At 39.3% G+C, this 15,437-nt stretch overlaps 1 protein-coding gene across 1 annotated transcript in view; it reads right to left on the bottom strand.

Moving 5' to 3' along the window:
• Positions 1-15,437, bottom strand: part of LOC118594046 (immunoglobulin lambda-1 light chain-like) — a 107,401-nt gene that overhangs the window by 19,121 nt on the left and 72,843 nt on the right. Inside the window, exons 3-4 of the mRNA XM_036203811.1 lie at positions 5,871-5,990; positions 3,290-3,302 (exon numbers count right to left, since the gene is read on the bottom strand). Coding sequence (XP_036059704.1) covers positions 3,290-3,302; positions 5,871-5,990 — 133 coding nt within the window. The remainder of the gene's footprint in view (positions 1-3,289; positions 3,303-5,870; positions 5,991-15,437) is intronic.

Genomic DNA, 15,437 nt, shown 5'->3' with positions numbered 1-15,437 from the left:
CTAGGCACTAGAAGTCCAGGCCACAGAGACTAGAAAACCAAGAATGAAACAGAAACCAAGGAACAAAACACCCATTCAACAAAGACAAACACAGAAATCAGGACCTAGACCAATAATCATCCCAAAACCATTTGCCTAAATGCTAAATGTAAGAATACAATAATGAATAATCAGGGAAATAAGCCACTACTAGATCACAGCTATCCAAGTACAGCCAGACCAGGATAATCCAAGGCAGCTGAAACACAAGAAAACGACCTTAAAATTACCTTTATAGCAGCTTATTATGGTGTATATGTGATGAAAGGGCAACACTTTGTGAAATAGTCTGGACTTGTCAACAGGAAATATTCCTAGGAAACAACTATTCTGTCACCCAGCTTATACTACACCTGGGCATGTACCCAAAGGACCTACCACTTGCTATTTCATGGGCACTGCTCCTCTATTCAAAAGAGTTAGGTAATTGAATGAGATAGACGTCCATGAACTAATCAATAGATTATGAAAATAGAATTCATTTATACCATCCTCAGGTTTGACCTGTAGAGAACAATAGGGAGCAGTGAACAAGGAACATGGGTCCTGTAGAGTGTAAATTCAGAGAAACAAGGAAGGGTGATGTCAGATGCCCTGATTCCAGTCTGAAGTCCAGGATCTAGATCCAAAACCTTCCCACCCAGAATCTACAATTGTGTAACAGTAGTACCATGTCAAGTGCAGCTACTGCACTGTTAGTGAGGTATTCCTGAGCACACCCATGCCCACTCTTTTATCACTGTGCTCTCAAACTGAGATGGCAGAGCTCACTGTCTGTAACACAAACTGTATCACTGGTAAACACTGAAGGAGTCTTTCTGCATTTTTATACAGATGACAAGTTCTGAGTCTTGATAACCTCTGCTTCATATCATCAATACACCAGAGATATTAGACCTTGGCAATAACATAAACTATTGCCACCTTTACAAGCTTAATGGGCTGTGGCTGAGGTGGTCTTTTTAAATGTATTTTCAGATTATAATTGAATCATTTTCCAATTTCTTTCCATCATTTATTATATTATACATTCCTACGCACAAATATATTCTGTTCAGTCTGTATAATGTTGCTTATATATCTTTTGTATGCATTTAATGATGAATTAGTTTGCATAGCACCCCTCAAATGTGAGATGTATCCACGAAGGTAGAAATGTATTCCTAAGTGACCAGGCAGGAGATAATAATATTGACACTCACTTCACTTGTATGGAATCCTTTAGAACAGAATGAATGCTGACAAGCAAATGGTATGAGCCATCAATATAGGGACTCCCCTTGTTTTCTATTCCTTTCACAGAGCAAGAGCCAAAAAAAAAAAAAAAATACAAATTCACGAAGTTTGGACAAAAGTATGTATGTGTGTCTTTAATTCCCTCTACTTCAATAACTCCCCGTTGATTGTAACATTGTGGGAACATTGGGCTGTGAAAAACTGGAGGAATTGCCAGGAATTTGCCCCCTCAGAGAAACTGAGATCAGTCACTCCTGGACACGAAAAGATGCTGAAGAGCTTGAGGAGACACATGAATTTCTTCAAAAGGGAAGGATCATTAGCAGTTCCATTCATTGTGCTATAATCATGAACACATAAGCAGTTTGCTGAAGCTTAGAAACCTGAATGCTCTAAGGTAGTGTAACCCTGTGTCACCATCCTTCATGCACCATCATCTTTTTTATGTTCACACATATGTCCTATGAGTAGAAATAGGTGTCCTGAATCAAGCTCCCCTAATACACACACACACACACACACACACACACACACACACACACACACACACGCACACACACACATGCACACGCACACACTCACACATGCACACACACACACACACACACACACACACACACACACACTCACACATGCGCCTCACACATAAACAAGCGCCATACTGTGCATGTGGACATCAGAGGACACTTTTCTGGAGTAAGTTCTCCCCTCTACCCTGTGGATTCCAGAGATCAAACTCATGTTGTCAGACAAGGTAGAAAGCACCTTTACCTGCTGGGTCTTCTCTGGGACAATTTGCTGATTGCTTTTATAATTTTTCCTTTAAGATTGTAAAATTTCCTCCTTTAAGACATTGATCAAATCATTGCTTATTTGTAGGTAATGACAACATTTATATCTTAAATAATCGTCTCCAAATGGTGATTTCAGAAATAAAAGCTCTCGGGTTGACTAATGATTCCTTCTGTGGGCACTAGTAATCTTCCTCTCCAAGTCATGTGATTTATTGCACAATAAGCTCAGGAGCACACTGTCTGTGGTGGCAGAGATGGATAGTCAAGGAGACACCAACATGGATTCTGATCACCATTTGACTTGGCCATAACCTCAGGTTAATGTCAGACACTAGCCCTGTGCTGTCGTTAGTGCGCTATTCACTATGGGCTGCAGGTTGATGGTCTCTGTTACTGGCTACCTCTTGTTCTCATTGTCACTAATTTCACATTAGATGACATTTGGTTTTCTTTCTTTAAATACTCCTATCAAAATCATGGACTTACAGATTCTTCACCCACAGTCATGGTATTCCACTTATCTATTCTGAACACAGAAACAACTCCACTGCCATTCAAGTACCATAATGCATCTGAACTTAGTCACCCTTTACATTTTGAAGTATCTGCCTCATCTGGGAAATGAACTTAGAAAACTCAGTAAAAAAGAGATATCTATGGTAACATTTATTTTTATTTTTATTTTTAAGCTGAGGATCGAACCCAGGGCCTTGCGCTTGCTAGGCAAGCGCTCTTCCACTGAGCTAAATCCCCAATCCCTATGGTAACATTTATAAGATGCCATTACAAGGATTACAAGATGGATCAGGCCCTCTGGATAAGTAAGACAATTGAATAGCTTGATCTGTTTGGGAGGCTCCCAGGCTGTGGGACCGGGACCTGTCCTTGGTGTATGGGCTGGCTGTTTGGAACCTTGGGCTTACACAGGGACACATGCTCAGCCTGGAAGGAGGGGACTGGACCTGCCTGTACTGAATCCACCAGGTTTAAATGATTCCCCAGGGGTGTCTTGGTCCTGGAGGACATGGGAATGGAGGGGAGGGGCTGGGGGGGAAGGTGGGGGTAGGTGCGGGAGGGGGGAGGACAGGGGAACCCATGGCTGATGTTTAAAATTAAAACACATAATAATAATAATAATAATAATAATAATAATAATAATAATAACAAGATGTCATTTGGACACCCATGTCCCTTATCTTCTTTTCCTATTGCTTTGATACCCAAATAAAGCAACTTACAAGGTTTGTTTCAGCACCTATTTCCACGTTACAGTCCAGCATAGCAGGTATGTCACAGCACCAGGAGCGTGAGAGAGCTAGTCCTACTGTACTCACATTTAGGAATGGAGAGCAATGAATTCAGGCAATCAGTGCACATCTTTTTTTCACCACACTTGCAAAGTCTGGAATCTCCTGGCTATAGAAGGTTGCTATGCATACTCTATCTCAATTAATGTGAACAAAATAATCACCCACAGTCATTCCCAGAGCCCTATCCCACACAATTCTAAATTCTGACAAACTGACAACACTAGCCATTACTGTATGTATATTGAAAGCCACCATCTAATGTATGCTATTACTTCTCCTACATTAAATTTGATTAATGCAAGAATTAAGGTTTTAAATGAGATTCATATGTTCCTTTTTACTGTAATTTTAAAATGTTGTCACTTTCATAAATCCGTACCTCATTTACCACCTTCTATCCCCTTTCATCTTCCTTCCTATCTCATTGACCCAGTTCTATATTCCTACTCTGTTTTTAAGTCTTTGTGTATATGTGTGCAAGACGTGTACAGGTAACCATGGCTGTAGAATTCTCATGATGTCCCAACATCATCCTTAGATACAATGTTGGTTTCACATCTCTGCACCTTGAAAAAAATTGATGATTATAGAACAGAGATCAGAGTTCCAGAAGGAATATATTTCCCCAGGGAGCTGAACAATGACTGCACTGTCTTCTATGTATAGCACTTAAGTAACTTCATGCTAAGAAATCATCAAATAAAACACAGTTATTGGCTAGTGACTGACTTATACTACCACAGATGAATGTGGAAGACACACTAGGACTGGGTTGAAGAGTTTTTTGTAATGAGAAATCCTCTTGATCAACAGTTAGTCACAACATGTATACAGTCCTTATTAACAGGTTTTGTGATGGATCAGCAGGTAGAGTAAAGATTTCCTTAATCCAATCTGCCCTGATCAGTTCATGGATCAAAACTAGAAAAAAATTTTCCTGATTTCAGAGAGAATATGAAATCTGTAAAGAAAAAAATGCCAATGTTAACCAAATCTGTTTTTTCATATTTTGAGAGAAATATCTTGAAATGTGTATTTTCAAATAATTTTTCTACTCCTTATACCCCAGTGTCATCCATGATAAATGCCTTTTACAACAGTTAAATGTACATTTCAGTATTTAGGTTATATGACACTGAAGTGGAAAAATAAACAATGAAAACATCTGTGTCTTCTATGGTCCTTGAAAGAAATTAATTCCTGGCCTCAGCTCAAGTAAGACAAAGGCAACAGCTGTTATGAAGATTCTTGTTATAGCATGTAGAGTATGGTTAACCTTGTCAATTTTATTTGGGGGTTGTGTGACACATGGGAATGTGCATGGCCTTGATATGGACAAGTGTAGGCTGTGGTAGCATTTTTACATAAATGTTTCATCTTTATTTCCCAGATTGGAGACATCAGTATTTCTGGTTGTAGGGATGGCATTTTTTTTTTCAAGATGAGGAGAATATATAGGACACAACTCTCATTGTGTAGCTCACACCTAAGTGTTTCCTGACAGAGTGTACATTTGTCTGCTCATGCCAGGATGGATCTAACTCACTTCCATAACTGGGAGTACTGAATACATGAGATGTTTTTCTTTTTTACAATTGGAAAATTAATAATTGGATGCAGAAGTGGCATTTGGATGTTCACACTAGTTGCACCATCACCTTCTAGATATAATGACTTCTTCAAGATCCTTGATATTTCATAGGATATTTGATATTTCATCATTTGGTTTCTTGGCTAACAAGTCTGGAGATAATTGAACTACAGGCAGACTTATAAACAGTGAGGACAAGGCAGTGGGAAGAAGGAAAAGTAATCCTTAGCATATCTCTTTTGGGAATATCCTAAATTGAGGTACTTGGTACAAGAGCCTTGAGTTTCTATCTTTAGAAAATCATTAAATTTAACCTTTCTGTGGAGGTCATGAATGCAGGGAGACAATTATTAACTGTGCATTCTACTGACAGCACCTCTACCAGATGACAGAAATGTAAGACTTAGTAAATGTTTATCAAACAGAGATCCCTTTATATCCACTCTTCTCAATTCCTCTGTTCAATGTACTGGACTGTCATAAAGTCTTAGGATTTCAGGAACAAAGACCAGTTGAATCCTTGAAAGAAGTTACCCATATCACTTGGCGAGGAGGCTCACATATCACAATAAGGAAGTGTGAAGACCTCGAACATGCATGGATGTATCAGTCATTTTTCTCTTCACTCATGTGCCCTTTTCCTCATCATCTTTCACCTAAAAATACATTGGGAAAGTGTATCCCTGACAGCTCTAAACCTGCCCGATCCACTCACTGCAGAGCCTGCTGGAGGACTAGATAGAAGGAAAAGGCAGCTTGGAAGTCTCAGATGTGGATGAGGTAGGCCCAGACATGTTCATGGGTTTGCCTCTGGTCCTCTGTGGCTACGGGAAGATGATGCAAATTACAGAGAAAGAGATTTTGAGCCACTTCCTCATCTGCCTAAATCACTATGAATACTGTTATCATCACCATAAGGTGATGAACAGTAATAGATAGCCTCATACTCAGACAGGACTCCACTGATGGTCAGTGCGAATGTTGTCCCTGAATTGGACCCAGAGAATCGGTCAGGGATCCCTGATGGTCACTTACTATCTTTGTATATCAGTGCCAAAATGGTCTGGTTGGGCTTTTGCTGATACCAGTAAGCAGTTTTGTTGTTGTTGTTGTTGTTGTTGTTGTTGTTGTTGTTTGCAATTTGTCCCCAGAGCAAGTGATTTTTCACAGTCTCTCGTATAGTGACTGATGCTGAAGGTGGTTGGGTCAGCTCATAAGAGGGCACAGAACCTATAAGAAAGAGAAAGTAGAAATGTCAAATATAAAGACTCCATCTTCATGATTTCCATCTGAGTTCAGGGTTACCAGTGAGCCTGGGGAGAGGGCTGAGAAGTTCACCTGCGTAGAGAAAGAAAAGATGAAGGAGAAGTGCCCAGACCATGATGAAGATGCCTCAGCACTCCGTGTTCTGAAATCACAGCACATCTAAGACCCTCCAGGCTTCTTTTATTGCCTTTCTAATCTGTGGGGGCAGTGTGTGGTATTTATGCAAATTTATTCCATCCTTGGGGCTCCCCAAGGATGGTTAGTGCAGAGCTTATATTACTAGAATGGAGTCCCTTTTCATCAGGGTGTGGCTAAATTCATTTCTTGTATAACATGTTTGGTAAGTTTGCAATCACCTGCTTTTGTGGATCCCTCAAAATTCCTTGTTTTATTTCAGATATGGTAACTGCTTCCTCCTACACTGTCCCTATTCTCACAGTAAAGTAGCAGCTGTCATGAGGAATTCATTCTTGTCAATTTTGTGTCACTGTTTAACATGATCTGGCTTAAGGCCCACACTGAGAATCTGGTTCATCAGACCTATCTGGCAAATACCCTTCATTCCCTTTCTTCTCAGTGAATGTCCTTAGGGCTACAGTTGTACAGAGCTCTGCCAGCTGGAAAGAATCTATGTTTGACCTAAGGAAAGCCCTGTTACCTGTTACAGCCAGCTGTGACCTGAAGCAGGTGAGAATCCACATTCGTCTCCAGAGTCTATAGAGCCTCATCCAGGAACAGACACACAATGCCCCTCCCTGATCTGATTACATGTGAGCACAGGTGATGCATCCTGACATCAGATGTCTCTGGAGATGAGCTAAAGGAAAGGAAGAAATGCAGAAGGTTTCTAGAAATGCTCATGAGAGAACAAGTCACTGCGAGGCTGCCTGGAGAGCGGGGACAAGACACAGACCGCCATCTTGGGGGAAGGGCGCAGGCCCAGGGAACCCATTCTCTCAGGCTGAGTATCCAGGGTGGTCTCCCCAGACACCCTCAGTGCTGTGGGAGTTTGCCCAGGACAGTACCTGGGACCAGACTTTTTCAATGCATTTTCTAGATGGTTCCCATAATCCTGCCAGTATCCTTTGGGCTTATAATGTAAGTCTGACCCAATGTAAGCTCTACAGCTCAGAGGATAGAGTGGACACTTTTCCTCTGTTGACCTCCAGGGCTACCCTCCCCACAGTTCCCTGTCAGATCTTTGCTGCAGCTCTGCCACCCTCTGCTGGCCCAGCGCCTCATAACAGGAACTTTTCTTTCAATTGATCACAAACCCTACCTGTTGACAGTGTGGTGGGCGAGGCGAGGTAGCAATCCAGTCTGATTCTACCAGGTGTGCCCACACTGGCATGCTTAGAGGACATAGCCACACTGTTAAAGGGGGTTGTGGCAGTGGCAATCCTGTGACCTTCTCTAAATGCTCTTTTCTCTTTCTTGTGCTTTATTTTAATTCATGGATTGTAGAGGAACTTCACACGTTTCAATTTGGAAACTTTTTTTTTTTTTTTTACAGAATTTTTATGGTTTTACTGAACAAAGAAAGTCACCAATCAAGGCAACTTTAAAATACACTGGTGGGTACACAAGAAAGGCAGGTACAATGAGATGGAGGAGCTATTCTATAGGTGTCTGAGATGCCATCTCTTGTCATCATTAGCTCTTGGAGAGCAAAAATAAGTGTTCTGCTAAGTGAACAGCTTCTAAGAGGTTTCCATTTATTATCATGAGGTTTCAGTTCCCATACAGAGTGGAGCAAGGAGTGGCTGTTCCAGAAGGCTAACACTAACCCAGGACAAAGTAATTAGCCCCTGAAACTTCCTACGTTTCCACAGTACTGAAATTCCAATTGGTCCACCAGTATCTGCAAAGTCTCTTCCAAACACTCACCAATCTGCAAAACATGAATAATTTTAAACTCAGGCAAGTTCTTTACTGTTTTAGCCAAATCAGGAACCATTGTCACCTCGGTGCTAATGGGCCAACTTTCGGCCATTGATAATGCTGTGCTCAGATGTCATTGACACTGCATCTGTTACTGTCATTAGTACATAATAGCCTTCATAGTTAAGTCAGCAATTTCTACCCCTGTCTTGACTACTCTTTTCATAAAACCAGAAATTTTCTATTTTGTTGTTATTGCATTAGTATCACTGAGAGAACACATTCCCTTTGAGCTCTTCTACTTGGATTCTCAAAGAAGAAAGTGTTTCCAGGGGGTTTCAGAAGACTGACTCTTCTCCAATACCACATCAATATTCAAAACATGAGCGCCTTTCACATGTTTGCAGCACATGACTTTTAAAACCAAGAACCTAGTTTTTAGTTTATAATGGTTACCTGCACTTCAAAGGATGCAAGAGAAGAATTAGACAAGGTTACACACAGAACAGAGACAGGAACTTCCATATCCAGGAGTTGGCACATGTTTCCCAAATCCATGCATGCAATCTTATGGTGCAGGGTGGGATCAAGACATAGAGATATAAGTAAAATGTCACAGTGGCTGAATGGCTGAGTTTGTGTCTCACATAAAACACTCCTGTCCCCTAGAATCTCCTGGCTGTTCTGATGAGTCCAATGTAACCTGCAGTTGGTGTCTCTGGAACTGAGCCCAGATTGGAGAAAGAAAACCCATGGGCAATTGGATGTTTGCTGTGTTTGGCATGCCTCTTGCTGATATTTCTGTACTGTTATTTCTTTACTCTCTTCTGAGCCTGGGAGTTACAAGACTCTTAAGCCCTCTTCTACTGAGGAGGGTACCATCCCTAAACCAACTATAAGGCTTTTAAGCCCAGATAAATGGTAGATAATTTTCTTCACTATGAAATATTACATTTTCAGGGTCCTGACAAGTTGGGTAAACTTGTGGTAGAGGCTGGTATGAGCACCTCAAAAAGTTTCATATGGTATGAAAAAGGAAACAGAGACTCTAAGGTCTAGAGGCAGTGGTGTTGATACTCCAGAGCTCTGCCTCTTGGATAGGCAGTAAAAGCTCCCAAGGAGCTGTGTTACTGGAGCCAGTGAGCTGCACTGAAGTCTACCACTAATGTGGTTCCAGAACCTGAGGCCAGCAATGCCTTTCATGATTTGCTTACACTGCAAAGGTCATAATATAATCATGGCCAGAGAAGTCAGAGGGAGGATCCATGTGTTGAATGAGGAATTAACCACTAATTAAATGTGCATTTTATACTATGTTGTTTCCAACTACTGTGTCATTTATTATTGACATTTACATGCTGCATTGGTCACAGTTTTGTTACTCTGAAGAGACCATAGGAGACCACAGTCTCTTATAAAAGAAAGCATTTTGGGGCTTCCTCATAGTTTCTGAGATTTAATCCATTATTATCATGTTGGAGAAGCACATAGACATGGTGCTGGAGAAGTAGCTGAGCATTTTACATCTGGTTCTTCAGACAGTAGGAAGAAAAAGGCTCTGGGCCTGTAGTGGGCTTTTGAAACCTCAAAGTCCATCCTCAGTGACACATTTCCTCCAAAAAAGGCCACACCTCTTAATCCTTTTCAACTGGAGCCACTTCCCAGTAACTAATTATTCAAATATACGCATGTAGGGGGCCATTCTTACTCAAATCATCACAGTTGTCTATATGCATAAGTTAGTCAAACAATGAAGGAACATGCAATAACCATTTTTATCTTTAATTTTTTCATTACTTGAGAACCCCATACACGAGTACTATATTTATATCATTTCTACCCCAACTTCTCCCTCTGTAACTCCTTCTATGCCCCCAACTTCCTCTCAAATTCATAATCTTGTCTATAGTTATTGCTGTGCATCCATGTACATGTATGTGAAAATCGGTTGAGTATATCTAGTGTTGCATGTGTATACACACAAGCATGAATGGCAAGTTGAAATTGGGTAACCTACCAGGGAGCTTAAGCTTGAAGAAAGTTAATTCAAGCCCCTCAGCAGCAGGTCTTCTTCTGGCAGCCATATTGTTGGGATTTCATGGGTGGAGCTTCCCTGTCATGTCTTGAAGGCTCTTGCAATCTTCCAATCCTGTTTTCTATCATCTTCTATGATCCATATGGGTTAGCAACGTGTTGCAGGTGTACCAATTGTGATTGGGCAGCCCATAGTCACTTATTCTCTTGAATTTTGACCAGTAACAGTCTCATTTGTTGTACTAACAAAAAAAAGACACCCCTTAGAGGAGGGGTGTGAACTACACTTATCCTTGGGTGTAATGATATATCTTTAGAAAATGGAAATTATACTGGTTTAGGAAACTGGAAGAAGTATTCTGGGGTCAGAAACATTCCCAGGATTAGGAATTGTAGTTGGTATTTCCCTCCTGCTGAAATTTAGGAGAAAATATTTGAGAAAGAACAAAATTTCCAAGGAAAATTACAGCCATATCATGTATGACTAACAAAGTAAAACCAAAAGCAGCACAAAGAATAAACAATATAATAAGAGAGAAAAGAGACTTCAAGTGGCATGAACTTCACAGTGAGAACCATTGTGTGTCCTTGTTGGAGGAAATGTGTCACTGAGGATGGACTTTGAGGTCTCAAAAGGCCACCACAGGCCCAGAGCCTTTTTCTTCCTGCTGTCTGAAGAACCAGATGTAAAATGCTCAGCTACTTCTCCAGTACCATGTCTGTGTGCTTCTCCAACATGGAAATAATGGATTAAATCTCAGAAACTATAAGGAAGCCCCAACTAAATGCTTTCTGAGATAGTCATATGCTGATTTGAAACTAGGCTGAAAGGCTACCAACAGAAGTAGACTCTCCTCTGTGGTCCATAACCACCTCTGCCATGGGCATTTGGCTAGGTTTACAGAATCAAGCATGAATTTAATTCTATTGAGCTTGGCTCATGTCCATGGTTACCTGAAGATAAAAATAACACTATTTCATCACTTTGGTATCTTACCAATCTAGTAATTGCTGCAGTTCATTTGCTTTTTTATGGATTAGGTATACTGATTATTCCTCTCCCTTGATAGCTTGCAAAATATGCCATGCCTAATAGGCTTCCCCTTGAGTTTCTATTAAATTCCTCCAAATCCTGTGTCAGAAATGTGTGGTGTTATCAGCAATAGGACCTGGTCTTCAAATACTGAGAGAGTTAAGGGCAACAGCAATAGCCTGTATTGTTTTGGTGCTGATCTTGAACTCCCTTGACCAACAGCTTGAGAGGACATTTCTCATGTGCAATATTGGGATTTTTGTTAGATGGTCAGTGGATCTTGGGTGGATAACCAACAATTATTACACAAAGTTTCTTCTTCTTCAACACATTTGTCAGTTAGTACTAAATTATTTAAACTCTGTGAGTGTGTGGTGAGATATGAAGATCCTAAATCTCAACACTGCTGGGATTTTTATTGTCTTGCTCTGTGAAGGGCTTGTGTACACAATCATAGCTACTGTGGGTTTATGAGTTTGATATCATGTAATATGTAGAAAATAGGATTTCAAAGCACTCCCTCCCATCCCTTGTAGATGTAACAGTCTTATTAAATAAGATACACGGAGCCAAATGCAGAGTTAAAAGCCCAAGAGCAGTAGCTAAGAGCTGGGACTAAAACTGCCTTCTTACCCCTCACTGCTGCTGTTGTCCTTCCCCTGAGAAAGAGACCTACTTCCTGTGTATCTGTCTATCACCATAATCCCTGGCTCTTATATTATTTCCACTCTCACTCAATTTTTTCCCGAGCCTTGTTGTAAAGAAGTATTAATAAATATGTTCCATTTAGGGATAAGCATTCAGTCTATTATTGCCAACACTATGAACAGTTATGTGTCTCTAAGTTTATTGCTACCTACAGCAAAAAGAGACTTCTTGACCAAAATTGAGTTTGTGGGTCTAAACATACATTTTTAGAAGGAGTGTGACAGTCTGGTCACTTAACAACATAACAATAACAGGTTCTTATCTAGAGCTTATGACTTCTCTTTACTGCAGTTATAGACATTTGATCAGGATTAGATTACAGTACCAGGTGTGAAATTAAAATTCAAAAGATTTTAAACATTAAAATATTATATATCAAAAATCAAGAAGACAACTACAACAGTAAACCTTTTAGAAATGCAAAATTTAATAGTTAACACTGCAATGGGGACTGAAGGACCAAATCTGAGCTGTGCAGACTGGAGACTACAGACACAGAGTGTCTAATGATCTATCAGACAACATCTTGATGCCAGAGCTGCCCAATGGTATACAAGGTCATTGCATCTTCCTTTCATACATTCTGTATCCACTTCCATCTTCAAAGTCCCATTTCTTAATCTTATTTTAATGTTCATTGATAATTTTTATTAGAATACATTAACAATACAAAATGATTTCTTTGTTCTGTGTATAAGGCCCTTTGATCATATCTGTTCACAATATTTCTGCTCTTTTGCCCCTTTCCCTTACATCTTACTTTCATGGCTACTTTTACCTACTAATTTCCACACTTAAGAAAAAAATGTAGTAGGATTATGTTTGCAAAATTGCCCAATTTCCCTTCAAGTAGTGATCCTTTTGTGTTCCAATATTTGTTTCTCACTTAGCCTCACTTCTGTCACATGGATCTAGATCCTGGAGTCTTGGAGAAGAGAAAGTGATGAAGGGGAGATACATGTTTATACCTGTGTTTTATTAAATTTTCTCTGTGGTCTGTACTTTGAACTGCTTTGTAGAACAGAGCCAGAATGTGGGTGAATAAGGTAATTAATTCATATTTTTTATATGTGTATCTATGTGTTCATTCACAGACATGTGCGTGCTTGTTGTGTCCAGAGATTGATGCATACCATTTTCCTGCAATCTCTCTACCACAGAATCTTTCCCAAAACCTTGAGCTCACTGATGTGGCTAGATAGCTTGGCCAATAATCCCAAAGAACTGCTTCTTTCTACCCATTACTAGTATTACAGGAAAGCAGTTGAGCTGAGCAAAGCTTTATTTTTTTCAAAGTATTTTATTTTGAGATCATTGAATGAAATATTAATGCAGAACTACAATTAAATAAAAATGAATTTTGAAATTACACTTCCAATTATTTATGTGTTTGTGTATATGTTAACTCATTTTCTCATCCCACACAGTCCATTTAGACTTTCCTGGTTTCTGTGGGAAGTCTAGGTCATACACTGATATCCACAGATTCAGACCTGGAATCCTCAGATCAGAGAGGCCATTTGGCATTTGTCTTTTAGGTTAATATAATATTTTTACCAATTTACTTGAAAATGCCATAATAAATCAAATACTTATTTATGAAAGTCTCATAAATTAAATCTATATTTAAAGTCTATATTAAATATTTAGGAAATAAGCTATATGAAAAACTTAAAAAAAATTTCTTCAGGGTTGGCAATATGGCTCAACAAGTAAAGGTGCTGTGTGTCTGACCCTGATGACCTTGTTTGATTTCTGGTAGAAGGAAAATTCACTCCTACAAGATGTTCTCTGGCATCCACACTTGTATTACAGCATGTGCTTGCTCACATGTATATCAGCACACATGCACCCACATGTGTTTTGCCTGAGCTATTTTGCCCCACAAGGCTACGTAATATGGTGTTTTGGCCAAAGACGTGGTTACCAAGTATCTTATACTTCAGGGACTAATTACAGGATGCTTTGCTGTAAGGTGTGGCTACTACATGTTTTGAGAATTAAGGAAGTATTTACACTTGCCTGTACTTTGTATGAAAACCATGATGTCCTTGAGACGGAGAGGTCTTTTGCCTCTCCTCTTGCTGGTGTAAAAAAGTCCATGAGGAATAAACTTAGAGTGACTGAGGTATTAGCCCAGAGACTTCCCAATGCTATTCTGTGTCTCTGTCTTTTTCTTCATCTACATCTCTATTTTTCATATCTACTATTTATTAATCCTCACTCCTCCCTTCCCTTCAAGTATGGTTCAATTGTTAGGCAGGACCAGGCAACTGTTAAGCATAGAAAACCTTCACAGTTGTTGGACAGAGGAATCCATAAGACTTCAAAAACAAAATAGGCAGAAGATGGATGCCCCAACACTACAGAGGAACTTTGGATGACTGCCCAGACAGGCAGCTGTCTCTTTCATTCTAGATCTTTGGAAGTTCTTACAATGCTCTTCCTGTTTACTTAGGTAATCTTGTATCCTTTTGAGGTCTTTGATATAATTAAAGACTAGGTAGCTATAATTTTCCTTGGTTATGATAAAAGATAAGTTAGATATAAAACCTTAGACTCACAAATATAAGATAAATAAAATATTTTGTTTAAATTTACCAAATATAAGTAGACTAGATATTGAAACTGTAATTCTTGCTTGATAAGTGTTTTGTTATATGTCATTTTACTGTTTTAATTAAACAGAACAGGGGAAATGCTGTGGAATAATGCTTTTGTACATTGGTTTAATAAAATGCTGATTGGCCAGTAGCCAGGCAGCAAGTATAGGCAGGATAAGTAGACAACGAGAATTCTGAGAAGAGGAAGGCTGAGTCAGGAGACACCAGCCCACTGTCCAGGGAGAAGCATGTAATGGCACACAGATAAAGCCATGGAAAAAGTGACAACATACAGATTAACAAAAATGGGCTAAGTTTAAGTGTAAGAGCTAGTCAGTAGGAAACCTGAGCTAATGGTAGAGCAGTTTTAATTAATGTAATCTTCTGTGTATTTACTTGCAGGACTGGCTGATGAGAGAGATTTTTTCCTGACTGTGGGCCAGGCAAGATACAGGAAAACTTTCATCTACAAATGAGTCTAGAAATCCATCCATTTCATTTAGATTTTCTATTCTAATAGGTTTTAAAAATTTATCCAAATTCCTTTTATGGCCTTTGTAATCATTTCCTACCACCTATGATTCTGGTAACATGGGTCATCCCTTTCTTTTGTTTAATTGAGCTAAGGGTTTGCCAATATTGGTTATCTTCTCAAAGATCAGCTCTTAGACTTGTTGATTCTTTGTATTGCTTCCTGTGTTTATATTTCATTATTTTGTGTCCTTTTTTATTATTTCTGTCTTTGTACCAGATTGTGCTTTGGCTTATTTTTGTTTTCTACAAATTATTCAATTTCCACAATAAGTAATTGATTTCTACATTTTCTGATTTTTAATATAGTCATTTAGAGGCATAAATTTCCCTCTTAGGACTGCTTTTAATTTATTCTAAGAAATTTTGTTGTGATGTATTATCACTTTTATTTAAATCCAGTATTATTTT

Source organism: Onychomys torridus, chromosome 12 (assembly GCF_903995425.1).
Source record: "Onychomys torridus chromosome 12, mOncTor1.1, whole genome shotgun sequence".
Classification (NCBI taxonomy): Eukaryota; Metazoa; Chordata; class Mammalia; order Rodentia; family Cricetidae; genus Onychomys; species Onychomys torridus.
Note: the sequence above shows the minus strand (reverse complement) of the source record. Positions and strands in the feature narration are given on the sequence as shown.